This window comes from Bubalus bubalis, chromosome 7, assembly GCF_019923935.1.
Source record: "Bubalus bubalis isolate 160015118507 breed Murrah chromosome 7, NDDB_SH_1, whole genome shotgun sequence".
In the NCBI taxonomy this organism is placed as follows: domain Eukaryota; kingdom Metazoa; phylum Chordata; class Mammalia; order Artiodactyla; family Bovidae; genus Bubalus; species Bubalus bubalis.
In genome coordinates, this window is record NC_059163.1 from 56,415,399 (window position 1) to 56,439,124 (window position 23,726).

Consider the following 23,726-nt stretch of genomic DNA (forward strand, 5'->3'; position numbering starts at 1 on the left):
AAATGTAGTGATACAGTATGTGTCACTAAGAAATATACATGTTTTAATTTTCACCTTACCACGCACATGATATTCTAACAGTATATTAATAATAGTTCTCTTTATACTGAAAATGGATTATAAAACAATTAAGGGTATTTATATCTTAGTTTTGTAAAACTGAGGACACCCACAAATTAACAACCATGCTCAAGAAATAATAAATTGTTTGGAAACAAAGGTATGATATTTAAGGTTAGCACATGAGGTAAAGAAGTATTTAACAAACATTTATTTATCAGGGGGGAAAAATCCCAAACTAAGAAGTAAAACATTCTTATTTACATACAACATTTATTAAGGAAGACTGCATCCTGAGGGACCAGGGAAATCTAACCTGCCACAGAGATCAGACAGATGAAATACAATGTAAGAGAAACAAAAATTTTCTCTTTTCCATAAAACCAAGTCTAGAGATGCTAGTAAACTTAAATGCAAATATAAAGGCTGCCAGACCAATCTTCTATATAAATGCTTTCCAAAGTTCCATTTCAGAGACAAAGATGAGGGATTTAGGGGGGGACAATCTTTGAATCAACATTTTACCTTCAATTCTTTGCTTCAGTGACTTCTGACAGTTTGGCAAATTGGGGGTCATCACATTTAAAAGAAATGCCAAAGCTTGACAAATGCAATCTAAGAAAAATAGTATAAATTCCAAATGCCTGTGCAATTTTCTGTAGTTTCCAGCATTCTGTAGTTTCCAGCATTCTCAAAAAGTTATCAGATTTAAAACTTAAGCCATTTCCTTTAGATGGTGTAATTTTACCAAAAAGCATTACCCAAAGTACAGGATAATTAAGGTAACACACTGAAGTCATATACCCAAAATTCAAATCTAATGCCATTTTGTTGTTCTGGTTTATTTGGTGTGTAGGAGGATGTATGCAGAGTTTATTTTTTTAAAAACTTGAAGGTTTTCCAATCTATCTTACAGTTTCCTAAGTATATGTTCAGGAATCTCCCTCTTTGGAACTGAATATTACTGGCCACTAACATAGTCCACTTGAAAACAGATCTCTACTCCTCATCCTCTGCTGTGGTCTGAGAGACATGCCACCTTCCATAGTCTGGGGCCTGTTACTTTCAGCCAGGGCTGAAAACAAGTACATTTCAGCTTTGCTACTTTCCAGATTTCAGCTTAATACAAAGAGAAGTAGTGGCCTTAACTAACCTCTTCTCTGTCCAACATTAGATATCATCTTATTTTTTAAAAAAGGGGATCAAATTCCCTGATTTCAAAATTCAAATTTGACTCTCATTTAAAAGGAAAAAAAAAAAAAAAAAAAGCACCAGTGTTGTTATACATTAAATTCCTAGACAGGCTGCACTTCTTTATGTCAGGTTTCACTTAAAGTATCAGTGCAAGACAAGACCAGGAAGAAAGGACAGAAACATAACCTTCAATTAGGTATTACTTCAATCAAAATCAGATTAGAAAAGTCAAAGAAGTATCAGGAATTGGCTTCTTTCAGGGAGTCCTTTAAACAAAATCTACCATTTGGAATAACTATTGCACATCAACTTGAGATTTTTTTTAATAAGTTAATATTCTTATCTAGCTATGTGATATTTTTCCGAGTAATTTTACTAGGAGGAAACTGGATATAATTTGGTGGTACCTTTCCATATGGCACTGACATGGAATAACAAAATGGCAGGTGGGAAAGGGGAGGGAGGAAGACATAGAAAATATACAGTGAATTATAATGGGTAAAAAATGTTTCTTAAAAAGGGTGAAGAATTTGAAACCGTTAGAACAAATTGTGGGTATATACAGGTGTATGTATAAAAGAGTTTAATATCTTAAAAAATAAAATTGGAATGTTATTTTTCTTAAAATATACAGCATGCAAAATGCTTTGTAATGGTAAAAAATGTACAGCAAACTAGATTTTCACAATTTTCCAGTAAATGACAGTTCTGGGTCAAAAAATTACCACTACAAACCCTTTAATCAAATGTTTATTTTTTGTTTCTGGCATTACAATTTGCTATAACTGGTAAACTTCAATCTAAATAAGTTTATAGACACTGACCTAGGTCCTTAAACACCCCCTTATGCAGCACAGAGACCCTTCACCCAGCTCTTACTCTTGCGTGGACAATGCTCACCGGGACCCGAACAACTTCAAGTGCATGTGAGCTGGCTTGATGAATGGAGAGACACAGCTGTAGTTTTGCACTAAGTTTTTAATTACTGAATTATGTTTTTTCACCTTGATACTTTATGATCATTAGAAAGCTACTTACATAATTTATAATCATACTTTATGCTAAATGCCCATTTGTAACTGCAAGAAACTCATGTTACACTATTGACTATGATATTAAACAAAGTCATGGTCACAAGTTTTTGTATAAGAGGTTTACGTCTCTATCTCTTAAAGCAAGAAATATCACACAGTTCAGATTTACATAAGTAGTGCCTCTTTTAAAATAAATTAAAAATAAAATGCTGTGGTGTCTGTAAAATTATAAATATTTCTAGTCCACTTTACAGAATGTTAAAATGCTTATAAATGCATATCTCCTAGTAAATACACATGGCAGCATTGGAGCCAGTTAAAAAAACAAAACCTAAAAACCAGTCATCACACTGGCCCATGGAAACATCTAGGGTTATTTTATATTTCCTACCATTAGAAAAATTAAACTAAATAAGGAAAAAAAACAAAGGAGAGAAAAGAAATTTTACAAAATGGCAACCAGCATGACCTAAAAGAGTGTACTGAAGTTATCTTCCTTCAATTCAGTAACAGAGTCCTATTGGAATGAACATTTATGGATAACCAAGTTATTAGAACAGTGTTCCTCTTAGTGCTCAGGGCAAAAATACAACCTATGTCAAAATAATTTCTACATTCTATAAGGAAAGACAGACTTTGAAAATGGAGTGACTGTTTCAAAAACCAGAATACAAGATTTAGCCAGAATGTTCAAGATTGACAGGTTTTGATGGAGTGAAATCTTCACTGGCCACAAAATAAAAAATCATAATCTTACGGATGCTGCTTATTTTTACCCACGTGAAGGAAGGAAACATGATTGCAGGTACAATACATACTGACAGGCTAAAATAAGAAATTATGAACAATTTAAGTAACTAAAACGTTTCCATTGAAACATAAAAACATGATTTCCAAATTGATTCAACTTGTAATAGGTCTCTTAGAAGAAGCTGTTTTAGTTCTATGGACTGTTGAATTGCCCTTTTCATATAAATACTTCCTCCATCTTCAAATAAACGGCTTCTGAATGGCATTGACTCCCTCAGGGTGGGAAAGTAGTCTTGGCAAACTTGGTTCCAAGGCTCCCTCCAAGGTGATTCATCCCATCAAGTTTATAATATCTCTAAATCTACATGTCGAACTTCAGGATTTCGTTTCTGGAAGGAAAAAAAAATCACCGTTACGTTATTAATAGCAAAAGACAATCTTCTATTTCCTTTATTCCTTTTTAAAAAATTTTATTCATTTATTTTTAAATTTAAATTTATTTATTTTAATTGGAGGCTAATTACTTTACAATATTGTATCAGTTCTGCCACACATCAACATGAATCTGCCACGGGCGTACACGTGTTCCCCATTCTGAACCCCCCTCCCACATCCCTCCCCATTCCTTTTTATCAATTTTACTTTATTTACGTAGATGCACCATATGGCATGCGGGATCTTAGTTCCCCAACCACGGATCAGACCCATGTGCCTCCAGCATTGGAAGCTCAGAGTCTGAACCACTGGACTGCCAGGAGAGTCGTTCTTTTTATTTCTTTTGCTCCCTAAAGCCAATGAAAACATTTGATCAAACTATTTCGCTGTAGCATAGTATCAAGAGAAATATTTACATAGGGAAAAACACAAGATCAATAGATAATGACCAATTATATACTATAAACAGTAAGTAGTCCAACCTCCCTGAGTTTTGTCCGTATGTTCATTAACACAATAATGAATTAAGAATCTAGTACATGCAAAGTATTGCAAAGCAGTGCAAATACTCATTTGTGGTTAAAATCACTGCAGAATAATAATAATCAGAATTAAGCTGATATTAACTTATTTTACATATTCCAGTAACAGTCCATACAGTCTTGATCTAAGACTGTTCTAGAAAGTAGAGCTATGGTTATTAAATAAGACTCTGCTTCTAACCCTGAGGGACTTAGTTTACTCAGAGGCAAGTATATGAATAACCTTTATGAGTTAAAGCATTATAACTAATAATAATAATCAGTTAACCTTTAATGAGCAGTTACTCTTGTGTCAAACACTGTGTAAGAGGCTTCATGGAATAGTATGCACTTTAAAACTGTCATAATAACCAATTATTTCCATTTTACATATGGGAAAACCGAAGGTTAAAGAAATTAACTAACCATCCAAAGTCACACAGCTAGTAAGTGATGGAGGCAAGATAGATTCCAGGCCTGACTCCAGACCCCAAAGCTCCTAACTATTTTTATGTACTAAATAATGATTCTGGTTATAATAACATGAGATCTATTACTTTCGTTCACGAGATCCAGAAAGAATTCACTGAGGATATAATATCTAACCAAGGTTTGAATACAGTGAGTTTTCCAGACAGATGAGGAAAAGGGTCCAGACAGAAGAGACAACATGAGCAAAGTCAGACAGCCTGCGAAGTATGCACTGGCGGCACGGTATGATCAGCACAGAAACTGCAACAAGGGAGGGTTAGTGATAAGGCTGGAAAGATAAGCAGAAGGCAGACTGCAGAAAAATCTAAAGAAATTTCAACAACAAAATTATAGGCCTAGACTGTAGCAAGCACTGAAGTATACAACAATGAACAAGAAACAAACAGCACTTGACCGGAAAGAACTTATCTTTAGTGAGGAAACACACGTTAAGTAAGCACACATTATAATGTTATGCTACTACAAAGCAAGTTAAGATCTGGGAGGATTTCCCCACTATGGATATGATACGTAATGCAAGAACTTTCCTTTGACTTGAGATTAATTGTACATTATGACCACCTTCTCCTCCTCTCCTCCTGCAGGAGGAGCAGGGGACAACAGAGGATGAGATGGTTGGATGGCACCACCAACTCAATGGACATGAGTTTGAGTAAACTCCAAGAGTTGATGATGGACAGGGAGGCCAGGCATGTTGCTGTCCATGGTGTCATAAACAGTCGGACACGACTGAGCGACTGAACTAAACTGATGACCACCTTAGCTATGCTTCCCTCATAACTCAGTCTGTAAAGAATCTGCCTGCACTGCAGGAGACCAGGGTTTGGTTTCTGGGTTGGGAAGATCCCCTGGAGAAGGAAATGGCAACCCACTCCAGTATTCTTGCCTGGAGAATCTCATGGACAAAGGAGCCTAGGAGGCTACAGTCCATGGGTTGGCAAGAGTTGGACACAATTTAAGGGACTAAACCACTACAACCACATTAGTCAGGGATATTTTCACCTAAAAGTGTAGGCAAAATGTGGCTTCTTGGTTTGAAAGACTTATATAACTCAAAAACATGAGATAATTCAGTCTACTAATGACTTCAGTTCGGTTCAGTCGCTCAAGAGTGTCCAACTCTTTAAGACCCCATGGACTGCAGCATGCCAGGCTTCCTTGTTCATCACCAACTCCCGGAGCTTGCTCAAACTCATATCCATCGAGCTGGTGATGTCATCCAACCATCTTATCCTCTGTTGTCCCCCTCTCCTCCTGCCTTCAATCTTTCCCAGCATCAGGGTCTTTTCAAATGAGTCAGTTCTTCGCATCAGGTGGCCAAAGTATTAGAGTTTCAGCTTCAGCATCAGTCCTTCCAAAGAATAATCAGGACTGATTTCCTTCAGGATTGAATGGTTTGATCTCCTTGCAGTCCAAAGGACTCTCAAAGAGTCTTCTCCAACACCATAGTTCAAAAGCATCAATTCTTCAGCACTCAGAGCTTTCTCTACAGTCCAACTTTCACATCCATACATGACTACTGAAAAAACCATAGCTTTGACTACACCGACCTTTGTTGGCAAAGTAATGTCTCTGCTTTTTAATATGCTGTCTAGGTTGGTCATAGTTTTTCCTCCAAGGAGCAACGGTCTTTTAATTTCATGGCTGCAGTCACCATCTGCAGTGATTTTGGAGGCCAAAAAAATAAAGTCTATCACTGTTTCCCCATCTATTTGCCATGAAGTGATGGGACCAGATGCCATGACCTTAGTTTTCTGATGTTGAGTTTCAAGCCAACTTTTTACCTCTCCTCTTTCACTTTTATCAAGAGGCTCTCTAGTTCTTCTTCACTTTCTGCCATAAGGGTGGTGTCATCTGCATATCCGGAGAAGGCAATGGCACCCCACTCCAGTACTCTTGCCTGGAAAGTTCCATAGACGGAGGAGCCTGGTGGGCTGCAGTCCATGGGGTCGCAAAGAGTCGGACATAACTGAGCAACTTCCCTTTCACTTTTCACTTTCATGCATTGGAGAAGGAAATGGCCACCCACTCCAGTGTTCTTGCCTGGAGAATCCCAAGGACGGTGGAGCCTGGTGGGCTGCCATCTATGGGGTTGCACAGAGTCGGACATGACTGAAGCGACTTAGCAGCAGCAGCATCTGCATACCTGAGGTTATAGATATTTCTCCTGGCAATCTTAATACCAGCTTGTGCTTCATCCAGTCCTGCATTTTGCATGATGTACTCTGCATATAAGTTAAATAAGCAGGGTAAAAATATATAGCCTTGACATACTCCTTTCCTGACTTGGAATCAGTCTGTTGTTCCAAGTCCAGTTGTAACTGCTGGTTCCTGACCTGCATACAGATTTCTAAGGAGGCGGGTCAGGTGGTCTGGTATTCCCATATCTTTCAGAATTTTCCACAATTTGTTGTGATCCACACAGTCAAAGGCTTTGGTGTAGTCAATAAAGCAGATATAGATGTTTTCTGGAACTCTCTTGCTTTTCCGATGATCCAACAGATGTTGGCAATTTGATCTCTGGTTTCTCTGCCTTTTCTAAATCCAGCTTGAACATCTGGAAGTTCATCGTTCACGTACTATTGAAGCTTGGGTTGGAGAATTTTAAGCATTACTTTGCTGGCGTGTGAGATGAGTGCAATCGTGCAGTACTTTGAGCATTCTTTGGCATTGCCTTTCTTTGGGACTGGAATGAAAATGGACCTTTTCCAGTCCTGTGGCCACTCCTGAGTTTTCCAAATTTGCTGACATATTGAGTGCAGCATTTTCACAGCATCATCTTTCAGGGTTTGAAATAGCTCAACTGGAATTCCATCACCTCCACTAGCTTTGTTCATAGTGATACTTTCTAAGGCCCACTTAACTTTGCATTCTAGGATGTCTGGCTCTAGGTGAGTGATCACACCATCGTGATTATCTGGGCCGTGAAGATCTTTTTTGTATAGTTCTTCTGTGTATTCTTGCCACCTCTTCTTAATATCTTCTGCTTCTGTTAGGTCCATACCATTTCTGTCCTTTATTGAGCCCATCTTGGCATGAAATGTTCCCTTGGTATCTCTTAATTTTCTTGAAGAGATCTCTAGTCTTTCCCATTCTATTGTTTCCCTCTATTTTTTTGCATTGATCACTGAGGAAGGTTTTCTTATTGCTCCTTGCTATTCTTTGGAACTCTGCATTCAGATGGGTGTATCTTTCCTTTTCTGCTTTGCTTTTACCTTCTTTTCTCAGCTATTTGGAAAGCCTTCTCAGACAACCATTTTGCCTTCTTGCATTTCTTTTTCTTGGTGATGGTCTTGATCACCGCCTCCTGTACAATGTCATGAACCTCCATCCATAGTTCTTCAGGCACTCTGTCTATCAGATCTAATCCCTTGAATCAATTTGTCACTTCCACTGTAAGGGATTTTATTTAGGTCATACCCAAATAGTCTAGTGGTTTCCCCTACTTTCGTCAATTTAAGTCTGAATTTGGCAATAAGGACTTCATGATCTGAGCCACAGTCAGCTCCCGGTCTTGTTTCTACTGTATAGAGCTTCTCCATCTTTGGCTGCAAAGACTATAATTAATGATTTAATGGCTTCTAATTAAATCACATGCATGGTCAGTTGCATCCAACTCTTTGTGACCCCATGAACTACACCCCATCAGGGTCCTCTGTCCATGGAATTTTCCAGGCAAGAATACTGGAGCAGGTTGTCATTTCCTACTCCAGGGGATCTTCCTGATACACAGATTAAAACTGCATCTCTTGCACTGGCAGGTGGATTCTTTACCACTGAGCCACCTGGGATGTCCCAATTAAAGCAAAATAAGCTTAAAAAATAATAAGCTTATTTGATTATGATAAGAATAAATACACTTAAGAATGGCCGACTTGTTAATTATTCTCCAATCCATACTGTGACGTTCTGTTTCCAATAAGAGTAAAGCCAAAATAAAAAATTAGTTTTAAAAATCCATTATTTTCCTTGCCAGGGAAATAAAAACAGATAGAATGGAAATGTAACATATATTCATTCACCAATTACCCAGCATAAAAAGAATCATCTCACATTTTATTAAGAACAATGGTTTTCAAAGTTTGGTCCAAGGATTACTGGGTTACGGAGATATTTTCAGGGGTGACTCCAAGGTCAAACTATTTTCCTAATTACATAAGATGCTTTTTGCCTTTTGTATTATGCTGACATTTCCTCCAATGGCATAAAAGCAATGGTGGATAAAACTGCTGGGACCTTCACACAACTCAAGGCAACTTACACCCAACTATACTGACATTCATTTTGCTTCTTTACTGCCACTCCATTGGTCTTTTTTTTAAGCCAGTTTCACTCTGCAATGTCCTTCATGAAGCAGTATAAAGTACTAATTTATTAAACTGAAATCATTGAATACAATTTTTAAAAAATGTTTTGTGATAAAATGGGAAATATGTATAAAGCCCTCTAGTTCCACACCGAAGTCTGATGTCACAAGGAAAGGAACCCCCATGACTGCTTGAATTACGAACTCAATCAGATGCTTTTTATCTGAACACCATTTTTACTTGAAAGAATAACTAACAAACCATGGTTATTAAAATCCGGTTCTTTGGTAGGCACCCTCTTGGGAAATAAACAAAATTAGTCTACTTCAAGAAAAACAACTAATGGTATTTTGTTGCTAATAATAAAATGCAAGCTTTCAGGTCAAAATTAGGATGCTGAAAAACTCATATCCACCATGATGAGTCTGACAGCTTCCCAATATTTAGAAATGTATCAACATTTGAATGATGTGCATAAATTCAATGAGCCAGTATTTTCCAAATGACCAATTCATAATGCTAAAGAATCATGCATGGGTTAAAAGATCCCATCCGACAGAGAACAAAGACAGGCTAACAGATTTTAATATAAGAGTGTATAGGACAGAACTTATTGTACCCAAATAGAGGTCTGACAGTTGCTCTTGGCTACTGGGAGATAACCTTCAGGCCCTTGGAAATCCTGCCTGATAATTATGTTTTTGTTTATCTTTGGCCACACAGTGGCTGCTGTATCTCCAGAAAGGGGTGGAGACTAAAGGTGTCAGCTCTTCCTTAGAAGGGCTGGAGATGAGAGATCGGCTACTCAAGCAGTCAACTACAGAGCCCTGAGAAAACTCCTGGATACCAAAGCTCAGCTGAGCTTCTCTGGTTGGCAGCATTCCATGCAAATTGTCACACATCATTACCATGAATGTTACACTGTCCATGACTCCACGGGGAGAGGACAGAGAAACTCCAGGTTCAGAACTCTGCTCTATACACCTCTTCCTTTGGCTAGCTTTAATCTGTATCCTTTCACTGTAACAAACCATTCAGTGAGTTCTGTGAGTCCTCCTAGTGAATTATTAAACCTGAGGACAGTCTTAGAAACTCCTTGAACTTTGCAACTGGGGTCACAAATGAAGACGGCCTTGTGGACTGGGCCCTCTAACTTCAAACACTGTATGAAAAGTTCATTGAATGGTTTCATATTTCGCATCACAACTAAGTTTTAAGAGGCTACCAATTGCCAGGTTTTGATATAATATTAAAAGAGAATACAACAATTTAGCTTTATAAGTGAATAAATATTCTTAAATTTCTCAATTGTAATTTATAATTTGCTAAGTATCAATAAATATAACCTGCCAAAAAAAGCTCAAGTCCTCCATAATATTTAAGACAGTAGAATCCTAATATCAAAATATGTGACAATTACTCATCTAGAAGTTCTGAAAATCATGCCTGATGGAGCTCATGAACTATAATATTAACATTAACAAAATCATCAAAATTAAAACAAATGCATTAACAAAATCATCTTTTTTTGAAGTGTTTCTGTTAATCTGACCACATACGTAGATTCTAAAAGATAGTAAAATAGTGATAAAATGTTTCCCTTCAATTTGTCATTCCTCATCAATTTATAACAATATTAAAGATTGATCGACATCAACTAAAGAAAATTCACTGCCTTCAACAAGCTATAGATGTTAAAAATCATTTACAACTTTTCTTCACTGCAAACGATTAGAACTCCAATGTCAACAAATGACAATTTCAGAACACAGAGGTATTTTTAAAGGCAGTCTGGTTATGTAATATTTTAGTTAAAAAAACGATAGGTTGTAATGCTATCCAACTGAACAGAAACAAACAGAAAATATAAATTAATGTCAGACAGATTAAAGAAAGATGTATATACTTAAAGTCATTTTCTTTAAACTTTTGAACAGAATCTAAGGTTTCCCCTTTACCTTTCTCAAAAAATATTAGAGACCACGTCTTAGTTAAAGACAAACCTCTGACTATTTTAGAAACTAAGCAATTGGTATAGAACAGGGGTTAAAAATACTGAATCTTGAACTAAATAATAAAGGTTCAAATCCCAAGTCCCCTGTTTCCTTGAGTATATTATCTAACTTCTCTAACCTGGTCATTTTGTTGACCATAACTACTGATACTTTATGAGGTTACTGAGAAGATAAAAGCCCACAAGGAATGCAATTAGCAAAGTGCCTGACACAGATAAATATTCAAAAAATAGGTGACACTGTTAGCATATTATTATTATGAATATATCTTACTTTCAGTTCCTTCTCAAGTCTATCTACTTCAGCTCCTAAAGTATCAATAATATTTTCTCCATGTTTAAGCATAAAGGTCTCTAGTTCTTCAGGAGTCTTCACTTCTTGAATTTCCTATAAAAGAAAATGATAGCATAAAAACAAAATAAATTCTTAAAAAAAATCATAGTCATACATTGATAATTTCTTTAAAAAATTATAGCAAATACCATTGAGTTTTATGAAATACGGAAAACTTTCAAGCCATAAGCAATGGGCCATCTATTTCTAAAAAACAAAAAAAAATCAATTTCAGAAAAACTGAATACAATGCTCCACAGAGGTAATACTGCAAAATCAGTGAGAAAAGAATGGACAAATCAGTAAGTAGTGCTGAGAAAATTATTTTTTAATAGGAAAAAAACCCTAAATCCCTTAGACTAATAAACAAATAATTCCAAGTGGACTGAAAACCAAAGGTATAAAAGTAAACCATAAAATTTTTAGAAGAAAAGAATATTTTATGATAATGGGATACAGAAGGGTTTCTCAATCATGATAATAAAAAGCATTTCAAATTTGACATAAAATTAAAAACTGCATTAAATCTTCTGTAAAACAACAAAGTGGAATGATAAGTTACAAATTAGGAAGTTATCCACATATATGTAACTGAGGAAGGATTAGTACTCAGCATCTTAAAAATAAAACATTTACAAATCTGTCAAAATAAGAGAAAGTAAATGAACAATGAAGTAAGTAGAGGAAATTTCAATGGTCAATAAATTTCTATGCTTATTATCCTTACTACTACCACGGAAATATCAACTAAATCAACACGACAGTATTTTATATCTATCATAATGACAAAATGTTTAAAACTCTGTCAATACAGTCTACTGAAAATGTGAAGCAATAGAAACTTTGCTACATTGATGATGGAAGTTAAACTGACATACTTTGGAGAACAATTTGCCAATATCTAAGGAAGCTGAAGATATGTTCAGCCCATTGCTCACCTATTTTAAATTGAGCTATATAATAATGCCCTAAATTTCTTGCACATGTGCCCTAAAGTTTTGCACATGCAAACAAGGCAACATGTATAAAAATGCCATCATAGTGTTGTTTCCAATAGTTTAACACTGGGGCCAATGTAATTTTCCATCAAATGGGGACTGGGTAAATAAATTGCAGTATGTTCATTTATACAATGAAATACTATATAGCAAGTAAATGTAAATTAATTAGGGTATATATTAACATAAAACACACTGCTAAACAAATTATAGAGATGATCATATTATACCATTTATTAACAATTTTCAAACATCTAAAATGTTATTCTATCTTGTGCTAAGAAAAATATGTTGCAAAGTATAAAAATCTGAATGGAAATGACAAGTACTAAATTCAATATAATTGTTAGTTCTTGGGATGGAAAAAAGAGAATGAGATCTAGTAGGAGAAACAAGGACTGTAACTATTTTTGTAATGATTTCTTTTCGTTTTTTACAATCTTAAGCAAATACAGTATGGTAAATGTTAATATTAGACAAAGGCAAGTGGTAACCTCTGCTCTCAGAGAAGGCAATGTACCCCACTCCAGTACTCCTGAATGGAAAATCCCATGGATGGAGGAGCCTGGTGGGCTGCAGTCCGTGGGGTTACTATCAGTCTGACACGACTGAGTGACTTCCCTTTCCCTTTCCACTTTTATGCACTGGAGAAGGAAATGGCAACCCGCTCCAGTGTTCTTGCCTGGAGAATTCCAGGGATGGCGGAGCCTGGTGGGCTGCCGTCTATGGGGTCGCACAGAGTCAGACACAACTGAAGCAACTTAGCAGCAGCAGCAGCAGCAACCTCTGCTCTATTCATTATACTATCGTCTATAAATTTTCTTTTAAAGTACTCCTAATAAAAAAGCATGGATTCTGGAGTTACAGATATCTAAATGAATATCTGACTCCATATTATGGCTCTGAAATTTAGGCAAGTTATCTAATCTTTCTGTGTCTGAATTTGCCTATATATAAAAATTAAGGGGCTTCCTTTGTGGCTCAGTGGTAAAGAATCTGCCTGCCAAAGCAAGAGATATGGGTTTGATCCTTGGTCCAGGAGGATCCCACATGACATGGAACAACTAGGCCCTTGGGCTGCAACTATTAAGCCTGTGCTTTGGGCTTCCCTGGTGGCTCAGAGGTTAAAGCGTCTGCCTGCAATGCGGAGACCCAGGTTCAATCCCTGGGTTGGGAAGATCCTCTGGAGAAGGAAATGGCAACCCTCTCCAGTATTCTTGTCTGGAGAATCCCATGGACAGAGGAGCCTGGTAGGCTACAGTCCACGGGGTTGCAAAGAGTCGGACACGACTGAGCGACTTCACTTCACTTTGGAGCCCAGGAGCTGCAATTACTGAGCCACTTGCTTCAACAGCCAAAGACCACACACCTTAGAGCCCGTGCTCTGTAAGGGAAGCACCACAATGAGAAGCCTGCGCCACAACTAGAGTAGACCCTGATGCTGCACAGGAGGAAAGCCCACACAGCAATGAAGACCCACCACACCTAAATTAAATAAATACGAATTATTAAAAATAAATAAAATAAAAATGAAAATATTAATTCACCTCACAGGTTGTTGAGAGTAAATAAAATAACATATATAAAATGTCTGGCACTAACAAGCACTTTAATAATAAATTACCTTTTCTGCTGTCTCCTTTGAATGACTCTTACACTAAGTAAAAAGGTCTTTGTCAAATTTTAGAGCCCTAAGAAGCTGAAACTTGAAGTGACTTTAAGACTTACAAAGAAAAGCTTTTACTTTACTCAGGAAGTAACTCTTCAACCCTTGGCTATATAAGAAAAAAAATAAAAAAATACATAAACTTACTTGTAGCATTTGGTCAAAATCTTGTTTTTCCAAATACGATCTGGTAACAACTCGTCCATCGAAATCTACTTCTGCCTTAAATCTCACTTTCCCTAATCCCAGGTCTGTGGCTTTAACATCATGAATTGCCCTGCAATCAATAACAATGCATACAAATTTATACACACACACATTTTAGTGGCAAAAGTCTAGAATTCTTATTTTTTTCCACCAGTGATGAAAATGGACTAAGATGGCTTCCAGAGTGTTCACCATTAAGCACCACCTACCATTTTCCAAAAAATTGCTCGTTAAGCTTTTTTTTTTTTTTTGGCATAATGCCATACAAAGGTGCAAGCAATACTATTTTATAGTAATTTTTATATGTTAATTACATAGTTTGTGGATTAAAAAATCAACTCTAAATTGTTTTTTTACAATACTGTCATTTTATCTCATAATCTTTTTTTCAATAGCTCCTTTTTCACACAATGCTCAGAAGTACTGTATTAGAATGAGGTTAATAATAACTACCTAACAGGATGGATTATAGAGTTTTGCCAAGAGAACGCACTGGTCATAGCAAACACCCTCTTCCGACAACACAAGAGAAGACTCTACACATGGACATCACCAGATGGCCAACACCAAAATCAGATATATTATATTCTTTCCAGCCAAAGATGGAGAAGCTCTATACAGTCAGCAAAAACAAGACAGGGAGCTGACTCTGGCTCAGATCATGAACTCCTTATTGCCAAGTTCACTTAAACTGAAGAAAGTGGGGGAAACCACTAGACCATTGAGGTATGACCTAAATCAAATCCCTTACGATTATACAGCGGAAGTGAGAAACAGATTCAAGGGACTAGATGTGATAGAGTGCCTGATGAACTATGGATGGAGGTTCGTGACATTATACAGGAGACAGGGATCAAGACCATCACCAAGAAAAAGAAATGCAAAAAAGCAAAATGGCTGTCTGAGGAGTCCTTACAAATAGCTGTGGAAAGAAGAGAAGCAAAAAGCAAAGGAGGAAAGGAACGATATACCTGTTTGAATGCAGAGTTTCAAAGAACAGAAAGGAGAGATAAGAAAGCCTTACTCAGCGATCAATGCAAAGAAATAAAGGAAAACAATAGAATGGGAAAGATTAGAGATCTCTTCAAGAAAATGAGAGATACCAAGGGAACATTTCATGCAAAGATGGGCTCAATAAAGGAGAGAAATGTTAGGGACTGAACAGAAGCAGAAGATATTAAGAAGAGGTGGCAAGAATACACAGAAGAACTGTACAAAAAAGATCTTCATGACCCAGATAATCATGATGGTGTGATCACTCACCTACAGCCAGACATCCCGGAATGTGAAGTCAAGTGGGCCTTAGGAAGCATCACTACGAACAAAGCTAGTGGAGGTGACGGAGTTCCAGTTGAGCTATTTCAAATCCTGAAAGATGATGCTGTGAAAGTGCTGCACTCAATATGCCAGCAAATTTGGAAAACTCAGCAGTAGTCACACTGGAAACTGGAAAAGGTCCATTTTCATTCCAATCCCAAAGAAAGGCAATGCCAAAGAATGTTCAAACTACGGCACAATTGAATTCATCTCACACGCTAGTAAAATAATGCTCAAATTCTCTAAGCCAGGCTTCAGCAATATATGAACCATGAACTTCCTGATGTTCAAGCTGGATTTAGAAAAGGCAGAGGAACCAGAGATCCAATTGCCAACATCTGCTGGATCATTGAAAAAGCAAGAGAGTTCCAGAAAAACATCTATTTCTGCTTTATTGACTATGCCAAAGCCTTTGACTATGTGGATCACAATAAACTGTGGAAAATTCTGAAAGAGATGGAAATACCAGACCATCTGACCTGTTTCTTGAGAAACCTGTATGCAGGTCAGGAAGCAACAGTTAGAACTGGACATGATGGGGAGGGAGGAGGGAGGAGGGTTCAGGATGGGGAACACATGTATACCTGTGGCGGATTCATTTTGATATTTGGCAAAACTAATACAGTTATGTAAAGTTTAAAAATAAAATAAAATTAAAAAAAAAAAAAGAAAAAAAAAAAGAACTGGACATGGAACAACAGACTGGTTCCAAATAGGAAAAGGAGTATGTCAAGGCTGTATATTGTCACCCTGCTTATTTAACTTCTATGCAGAGTACATCATGAGAAACGCTGGGCTGAAAGAAGCACAAGCTGGAATCAAGATTGCCGGGAGAAATATCAATAACCTCAGATATGCAGATGACACCACCTTATGGCAGAAAGTGAAGAAGAACTAAAGAGCCTCTTGATGAAAGTGAAAGAGGAGAGTGAAAAAGTTGGCTTAAAGCTCGACATTCAGAAAACTAAGATCATGGCATCTGATCCCATCACTTCATCACAAATAGATGGGGAAACAGTAAAAACAGTGGCTGACTTTATTTTTCTGGGCTCCAAAATCACTGCAGATGGTGATTGCAGCCATGAAATTAAAAGAGCTTACTCCTTGGAAGGAAAGTTATGACCAACCTAGATAGCATATTCAAAAGCAGAGACGTTACTTTGCCAACAAAGGTCCATCTAGTCAAAGCCATGGTTTTTCCAGGAGTCATGTCTGGATGTGACAGTTGGACTATAAAGAAAGCTGAGCGCCAAAGAATTGATGGTTTTGAACTGTGGTGTTGGAGAAGACTCTTGAGAGTCCCTTGGACTGCAAGGAGATCCAACCAGTCCATCCTAAAGGAGATCGGTCCTGGGTGTTCATTGTAAGGACTGATGTTGAAGCTGAAACTCCAATACTTTGGCCACCTGATGTGAAGAGCTGACTCATTTGAAAAGACCCTGATTCTGGGAAAGATTGGGGGCAGGAGGGGAAGGGGATGACAGAGGATGAGATGGTTGGATGGCATCACCGACTCAATGGACATGAGTTTTTGTAAACTCCGGGAGTTGGTGATGGACAAGGAGGCCTGGCGTGCTGCGGTTCATGGAGTTGCAAAGAGTCAGACCCGACTGAGCGACTGAACTGAACTGAACTGAACAGGACGGATGTGGGAAATAATGAACCAAGATATATAAAGTGTTTAATATGGCACCAATTACACAGCAGGCATTTAGTCAATGACATTCATAAAGTAGATTAAGATGGCATGTTTAATTTATAGATAAAAGAGTTCCAGAGGGATATGAGAGACCTAAGGTAATTTATCTAGTCAACAGGAGAGCCAGGCCTCACCCCAGACCTTTCGATATCCAAACCTAGTGGCCTTTCCATTATACCATTCTGCCTTCCAGAAAAGGAAGCAGATGCTCAAGCATAACTGATTTTTATCCTTCCTGCCCTAATCCTAGGCATCAATCTTCCCTAGAACACTACTGATAAATTCCCTTCTTTCTATGGTAATCACTATAATATCTTTTGTTTACAGGATACATAAGAAAACTAAAAACCCTCTGAATTCTAAGGACATTGAGATTTTCTACTGGGAAAACAAGCCTAAATGAGGCACCAAGTACTCTTAAAACATCTGCCTGAGAGATGTTATGCAAGTTACTACGAGTCTAAAATTCTTTATCCATATGAATATAGATTTATAAATGAAAATAAGAATTAGTGGCTGAATATTTATAAAGCTATATATGTCCAAATTGAAAGAGAACTTGTCCAAATTTGTAAGAGGCTATACAATTTATTCATTTTAGAAAAGCGTATCTAACTCAGTCTTAACAAAAGATTTAAAATACTCATGACTTGACTAAAATTAAACAGCAGTTAATAAAAATATTCTGATATACTTTCCCCTTATATTTTTAGTTAATTTATATATCTTAACTGCAGATAGAAAACTGTGAAGGGCAGTGTTTATCATGGTTCCAGCAATCCTCTCCTCTTGTGTTCAGGCCCTTGTATAACCCTGTCTCTTTCAATGCAGGCTACCCCTGGTGATTTGCTCCTAACCAAAGAATATGGCAAGATGATGAGGTGTCATTTCAAGATCAGATGACTGATTTGTGACTTTCATCTTGTCCACACTCAATATCTATTGTCTTCTCTATTTGCATACTTTGATTAAGCAAACTGCCATGTTGGAGAATTCCACATGGCAAGGGAACTAAATTCTATTGATAATTGGGGAGTAAGCTTAGAAGCTGATCCTTCCCCAGGAGATGACTCAGTCAACACCTTAACTGCAACATCTGAGAAACCCTTTGGTAGAGACCCAGGTAAACTGTGCTCAGATTCCTGACCCATAGAAGCTGTGAGGCAATAAATGGTGTATTAAATCACAAAGTTTTGGGGTAATTTGTCACAGAGCAATATAGATAACTAATAACACACTGCTTTAAAAACCGTATAAACTTTCTGAAATACTAACATTTATTTTTCCAACAATTTAATCTACAGATTGTTGGGGGCCGGCGTGAGGCACTCCGCCCGTGGCAAAGGTCATGAGGAAGGAGGCTCGACATACGCAAAGGTGGGATCGAGCCTCAGGAGTCCCCCTGGAAATCCTCGAGCATCTACCCCCATAACCAGAGCCTGCCTACTTTGCTACTTTGTGCTCTCACCTACACCTCTGACTTTACGGGGGGCTGTCCCCCATCACCTCTTTCGGAGAAGGAGTTAACTCAGAGCTCCAGTTATTAATAATTACTGGGCGTGACAGGAGTGTTTCAACCTACAAACTCCTCTGAAGGTTCTCTAGCCTGTCTGACAGGCTTGTCTGGCCACATGTGATTGCTCACAGCCTCCCAACCGTGAGAGGCACGAGATGCTTTAAACCTTCTAAAAACAGGTTCCTTAGAAAAGTTAGAAAACCATTAGTATAAGTATAGTGGGCTGATTAGAAATTGTATTGGTGAAGGGTTTTTCATTTGTTGAGCCAATGTTTGTTGCTAAGTCTCCACATCTCCTGCCCTTACACACATTAATGAATATATAGAAGAAATAAGTATTAACCTTTGATATAAATCACATTAGAGCTTAGGCTAAGTAAATTCTTTCCTTAATTAAAACCTACTACACCCTCACCCTATAGGAATGTAACTTTATCTGGTACCTTGGAGTCCTTTTTAAGAATAATCACCCCTGGAGAAATAAGTGTCCTGGTTGACTGACTGCTGTCACAAGGAGAGGGTCATAAATTGTCAGCAGGCCCCCTGGCCAGAAGATGATGTAACACCCCTAAGACCTCTGTATACATTTGTATGAAGCACCTGACTTTGATAAAAGTCAGGACTGCTGACCCTGCGTGACTTTTGCATAACATCTCAGTGTATAAAAGTAGACCATGGAAAATAAAGAATTGGGATCAGTTCCTCTAATGACTGGTCTCCCCATGTCTCTCTCTCTCTCAAACTCTGGCTGAGTCTCCATCTGGAGCGCGGAACCCATCATGCTTACTAATTATGCCTGGGCTTCTAAGATCCGACCGGGGAGGCCTCAGTGACTCCTCTCCTTCCGGAGAACGGAAGGATGCCTGCGGCCTACGTAAGTGGTGCAAACTTCTTGTCTTGAAGTTTTATTGGTCTCCCGTGTAAACCAAGCTACTCAGCCTCTTTTCTCCACTGAATTTTCCTGCTGAGCTATCCTCATTCTATTACTCTTTATATCTCTAATTAATATCTAATTGAAGCTATTGTATTCTGATCCTAGCCAACGCCGTCCCCGCTTCGAACTCCCTGGATCAGCAAGGGCTGGACCCCGGCAACAGATCTTCACTATTTCAGTTCAGTTCAGTTCAGTCACTCAGTCGTGTCTGACTCCTTCTGACCCCATGAACCGCAGCACACCAGGCCTCCCTGTCCATCACCAACTCCAGGAGTCCACCCAAACCCACGTCCATTGTGTAGGTGATGCCATCCAACCATCTCATCCTCTGTTGTCCCCTTCTCCTCCTGCCCTCAATCTCTCCCAGTATCAGGGTCTTTTCAAATCAATCAGCTCTCCACATCAGGTGGCCAAAGTATTGGAGTTTCAGCTTCAACATCAGGCCCTCCAATGAATACCCAGAACTGATCTCCTTTAGGATGGACTGGTTGGATCTCCCTGCAGTCCAAGGGACTCTCAAGAGTCTTCTCCAACACCACAGTTCAAAACCATCAATTCTTTGGCGCTCAGCTTTCTTTTATAGTCCAACTCTCACATTCATACATGACTCCTAGAAAAAGCAGGGCTTTGACTAGACAGACCTTTGTTGGCAAAGTAACGTCTCTGCTTTTGAATATGCTGTCTAGGTTGGTCATAACTTTCCTTCCAAGGAGTAAGTGTCTTTTAATTTCATGGCTGCAATCACCACCTGCAGTGATTTTGGAGCCCAGAAAAATAAAGTCAGCTACTGTCTCCCCATCTATTTGCCATGAAGTGATGGGACCGGATGCCATAATCTTCGTTTTCTGAATGTTGAGCTTTAAGCCAACTTTTTCACTCTCCTCTTTCACTTTGATCAAGAGGCTCTTTAGTTCTTCTTCACTTTCTGCCATAAGGTGGTGTCATCTGCATATCTGAGGTTATTGATATTTCTCGCGGCAATCTTGATTCCAGCTTGTGCTTCTTCCAGCCCAGCATTTCTCATGATGTACTCTGCATAGAAGTTAAATAAGCAGGGTGACAATATACAGCCTTGACATACTCCTTTTCCTATTTGGAACCAGTCTGCTGTTCCATGTCCAGTTCTAACTGTTGCTTCCTGACCTGCATATAGGCTTCTCAAGAGGCAGGTCAGATGGTCTGGTATTTCCATCTCTTTCAGAATTTTCCACAGTTTATTGTGATCCACACAAAGGTGTTGGCATAGTCAGTAAAGCAGAAACAGATGTTTTTCTGGAACTCTCTTGCTTTTTCCATGATCCAGCGGATGTTGGCAATTTGATCTCTGGTTCCTCTGCCTTTTCTAAATCCAGCTTGAACATCTGGAAGTTCACGGTTCATGTATTGCTGAAGCCTGGCTTGGAGAATTTTGAGCATTACTTTACTAGCGTGTGAGATGAGTGTAATTGTGCGGTAGTTTGAGCATTCTTTGGCACTGCCTTTCTTTAGGATTGGAATGAAAATGGACCATTTCCAGTCCTGTGGCCACTGCTGAGTTTTCCAAATTTGCTGACATATTGAGTGCAGCACTTTTCAGGAAATTTCAAATTTGTCACAATCTTTCCATTTACAGTTCTTTCCTAGAGTTTAATTTTAAACAACATATACAAATTATAAACACATTATTCCTAACAAATGGGTACCAAAACACATGAAGTAAAAATTGACAGAAATGAAAGGAGAAATAGGCAATTCAACAATAACAGGCGACTTCAATATTCTACTTTCACTAATGGAGAAAACAACAAGGCAAGAGGTTCAATAGGGAAACAGAAAACTTAAGCAGTGTAAACCAACCAAATCTAATAGACATTTACACAACACTCCTTACAATAGCAGAATAAACATCCTCAAGTACACATGGAACACTATCCAGGACAGATCATATGTTAGGCTACAAAATAAAGCTCAGTAAATTCAAAAGGACAGAAATAATAAAGAGTGCTTGACAACCACAATGGAATGAAATAAGAAGTAACAAAGACATTTGAGCAATTAAACCACACACTACTAACCAACCAATGGTCAAAGAAGAAATCTTAAGTGAAATTAGAAAATACTTTGAAGTAAATGAAAACGAAGACACAATATAATAAATTTTATAGGATGAAATGAAAGCAGTACTTAGAAGGAAATTTATAACTGTAAAAGCCTATATTAAAAAAAGAAGATGGATATCAGATAAAAAACTTAATGTACCATCTTAAGACATTGAAAAAAGAGCAAACGTAAATCAGTACTAAACGTAAATCAAGCAGAAGGACGGAAATAATATAGATTAGACCAGGATTCAAGAAATAGAAAAAACTACAGAAAATCAATTAAACCAAAAGCTAGTCCACTGAAAGATCAACAAAACTGATAAATCTTTAGCTGGACTGACCAAGAAAAAAAAAACCATAAAGAACACTTAAATTACCAGAATCAGAAATGAAAGAGGAGACATTACTACCAATCCTAAAGAAATAAAAAGAAATACAAAGGAAAACCACCAACAGCTGTACCAACAAATTAGGTAACTTACAAGTAATGGACAAATTTCTAGAAAGACACAAACTGCTGAAACTGACACAAGATGAAACAGACAATCCGAATACATGTGTAACAAGAGACAGAGCAAGTAATCCAAAAACTAACCAAGCAGAAAGCCCATCCCCAGATGGCATCACTGCTGAATTACACCAAACATTTAAAAAAGAAATTATAACAAATTTTTTTTACAAACTCATTAAAAAAATTAGAAGAGGAGGAGAGGAAACCCTTCCCAACTCATTTTATAAAGTCAATATTACCATGATACTAAAAGTAGACAAAAGACATCACAAGAAAAGGATATTAATATGAAGAATGGCACATGAAGTCACTAAGCCTAGTACTGATTCTAAAAATGCTCAACTTCTAATCTTGATCTAGCAGATAACTACTTAAGAATAAACATGTAGGGCTTAGAATATAAATATAGTAATCACATACTCATTTGTTTTAGTGATGTAGATATAGAGGTCATTCTTAAAAGACTGAACTTAAAGATTTTAATTATAACACAAGAAAAACACATTCTTAAAGTTAAATATATATGTGTGTGTGTGTGTGTGTGTGTGTGTGTGTGTAGGTTAGTAGAAAATTAGAATTTTAAAGGATTGTTCCTGCTATGAACATTGGGGTACACGTGTCTCTTTCCCTTCTGGTTTCCTCAGTGTGTATGCCCAGCAGTGGGATTGCTGGATCATAAGGCAGTTCTATTTCCAGTTTTTTAAGGAATCTCCACACTGTTCTCCATAGTGGCTGGACTAGTTTGCATTCCCACCAACAGTGTAAGAGGGCTCCCCTTTCTCCACACCCTCTCAAGCATTTATTGCTTGTAGACTTTTGGATCGCAGCCATTCTGACTGGTGTGAAATGGTACCTCATAGTGGTTTTGATTTGCATTTCTCTGATAATGAGTGGTGTTGAGCATCTTTTCATGTGTTTGTTAGCCATCTGTATGTCTTCTTTGGAGAAATGTCTATTTAGTTCTTTGGCCCATTTTTTGATTGGGTCATTTATTTTTCTGGAATTGAGCTGTAGGAGTTGCTTGTATATTTTTGAGATTAGTTGTTTGTCAGTTGCTTCATTTGCGATTATTTTCTCCCATTCTGAAGGCTGCCTTTTCACCTTGTTAAGAGTTTCCTTTGTTGTGCAGAAGCTTTTAAGTTTAATTAGGTCCCAAATGTTCATCGCAGCACTGTTTATAATAGCCAGGACATGGAAGCAACCTAGATGTCCATCAGCAGATGAATGGATAAGAAAGCTGTGGTACATTTACACAATGGAGTATTACTCAGCCATTAAAAAGAATACATTTGAATCAGTTCTAATGAGGTGGATGAAACTGGAGCCTATTATACAGAGTGAAGTAAGCCAGAAAGAAAAACACCAATACAGTATACTAATGCATATATATGGAATTTAGAAAGATGGTAACAATAACCCTGTGTACAAGACAGCAAAAGAGACACTGATGTATAGATCAGTCTTATGGACTCTGTGGGGGGGGGGGAGGGTGGAGATTTGGGAGAATGGCACTGAAACATGTATAATATCATGTATGAAACGAGTTGCCAGTCCAGGTTCGATGCACGATACTAGATGCTTGGGGCTGGTGCACTGGGATGACCCAGAGGGAGGGTATGGGGAGGGAGGAGGGAGGAGAGTTCAGGATGGGGAACA

At 37.8% G+C, this 23,726-nt stretch overlaps 1 protein-coding gene across 2 annotated transcripts in view; it reads right to left on the minus strand.

The window, feature by feature from the left end:
• Nucleotides 1-248: 248 nt before the first annotated feature.
• SLC30A9 (solute carrier family 30 member 9) overlaps nt 249-23,726 on the minus strand; it is an 86,026-nt gene continuing 62,548 nt past the window's right edge. For both annotated transcript variants that reach the window (XM_006073841.4, XM_044945927.2), the window contains 3 exons: nt 13,953-14,082; nt 11,082-11,195; nt 249-3,427 (listed from right to left, as the gene is read on the minus strand). In XM_006073841.4, coding sequence (XP_006073903.1) covers nt 3,383-3,427; nt 11,082-11,195; nt 13,953-14,082 — 289 coding nt within the window. In that variant the 3' untranslated portion in view covers nt 249-3,382. The remainder of the gene's footprint in view (nt 3,428-11,081; nt 11,196-13,952; nt 14,083-23,726) is intronic.